Below are 1516 nucleotides of genomic sequence, written 5' to 3' on the forward strand. Positions count from 1 at the left end.
AAATTGCATGCCTACGTATATCTTTTGCTGTCATTCATTGTCACGGCAGTGTGTACTGGTCTCGCTACTGTAGAGTGTTCAGTACTGACTAGAAAACAGCTTCTCAGACTGTTGGGGATTTTTTGCCAGTACATTAATAATTCAGTAGACTTGTCTCATTTGCAAATGCTTGATGAAACTCTTAGACCTTCATCCTTTTAAATAAGGCTTACTCTTAGCTTGCATTGTACTTATCAAAGTACTTCTTGATATTCCTGTGGCACTGGCTGACTACTGGAAATATCCTACCATTCTCACCTCATTCATCCCATGCTGTTGGGCTTCAGGATCTTACCAAGTTATTATAGAGAGCAAGACTCTTAGATGGCTTTGTCTTATTTTAGCTGCAATTAAAAGCTGGTGCTATTTGGTGATTAATTTCAAATTTAATAGCACTTATTTTTATCCAATACTAAGCTTAATGTCAGAGCTGCATAGTCTTTTAATGAAACTACATAAGCTTGCCAAATGTAATTATAGCTGACATTTCTGTGAACAAAATGTAGACAGCCTACAATTTTAAAATGACCGAACTAAATAGAAAAAATAATTGCAAGAAAAGGGGGATTTGTTGTATGGTTTTGTTTAAACTCCCTCTTCTGTGTCTCCTAGCTTTTTAGTTGGTGAAGGAGCTTACAGATGGGCAGTTGATCACGGGATACCAGCATGTCCTCCAGGTATCATGGCTACAAGTGAGTAAACTGGTGGTGTCAGTAGGAAGAACAGGACAGAGTAATTTTAAATAGTGCCTCGTATTTTGAGGTGTGCATCACTTCCCTGTTCTTAACATTCAACTAGCTTATGGTGTTATGGTATGAAAGGATGGTTTAAGTTTACTGATTTGCTACTAAGTAAATAGAAAAGAGTATAAGCTATTACTTCAGCTGTGTTTTAGCAACGTCTCATTCAAGTGAATTTGCGCTTCTAGGATTAAATCCAATGAAAGTCTCTTTAGCAAAATGTAGGCTCTTTAACAGCTCAGTCCTGCGAGTCTGCAGTTGTGGTCCATCTTGAACTCTAAAAGCACCAACCAGCCATGGATCTAAATTCAGCAGGTGCCAGTTTGACTCTCAGATTCCACAGTTACACCCATCTCTGAGCCTTTGTCCAGAACTGCTGTGGTCTACACGAGGTTTTGGGTTTTTGTTTGTTTGTTTGTTTGTTTTTCCCTTAACCTAGGAAGGCTTTATTTCATCAGATATAGTGGGATAACCCAGCCCAGCAAATGGACTTGGATTATACCGTATGCTACTAGTAGCCAGGTCTCTTACAAAGGCTTTTCTTCTTAAACTGAAAGAAGTGATTATGTTGTATTCATGCACCATCTATAAACTAGGCTAGAAATTAGTGAACTTGCCATGGAAAGGAGGATGTAGATCCCCTTCCTTCCCTTCTTTAGTCCCCTTCCCCTTTGGCAGTTGCCACTGCTAGTAGTCTGTAGTTGGCTAGAGGTGAGAGCATGCCCTGTGCTTCCTGC

The 1516-nt window shown here is 39.6% G+C and overlaps 1 protein-coding gene across 1 annotated transcript in view; it reads left to right on the top strand.

The window, feature by feature from the left end:
- The window catches only part of TASP1 (taspase, threonine aspartase, 1), a gene marked incomplete at its 3' end in the record, with an annotated part of 38248 nt that overhangs the window by 18782 nt on the left and 17950 nt on the right, over positions 1–1516 (top strand). Inside the window, exon 6 of the mRNA XM_009877088.1 lies at positions 652–716. Within this exon, the coding sequence (XP_009875390.1) occupies positions 652–716 (65 nt within the window). The remainder of the gene's footprint in view (positions 1–651; positions 717–1516) is intronic.

This window comes from Apaloderma vittatum, unplaced genomic scaffold (assembly GCF_000703405.1).
Source record: "Apaloderma vittatum isolate BGI_N311 unplaced genomic scaffold, ASM70340v1 scaffold2449, whole genome shotgun sequence".
Lineage (NCBI taxonomy): Eukaryota > Metazoa > Chordata > Aves > Trogoniformes > Trogonidae > Apaloderma > Apaloderma vittatum.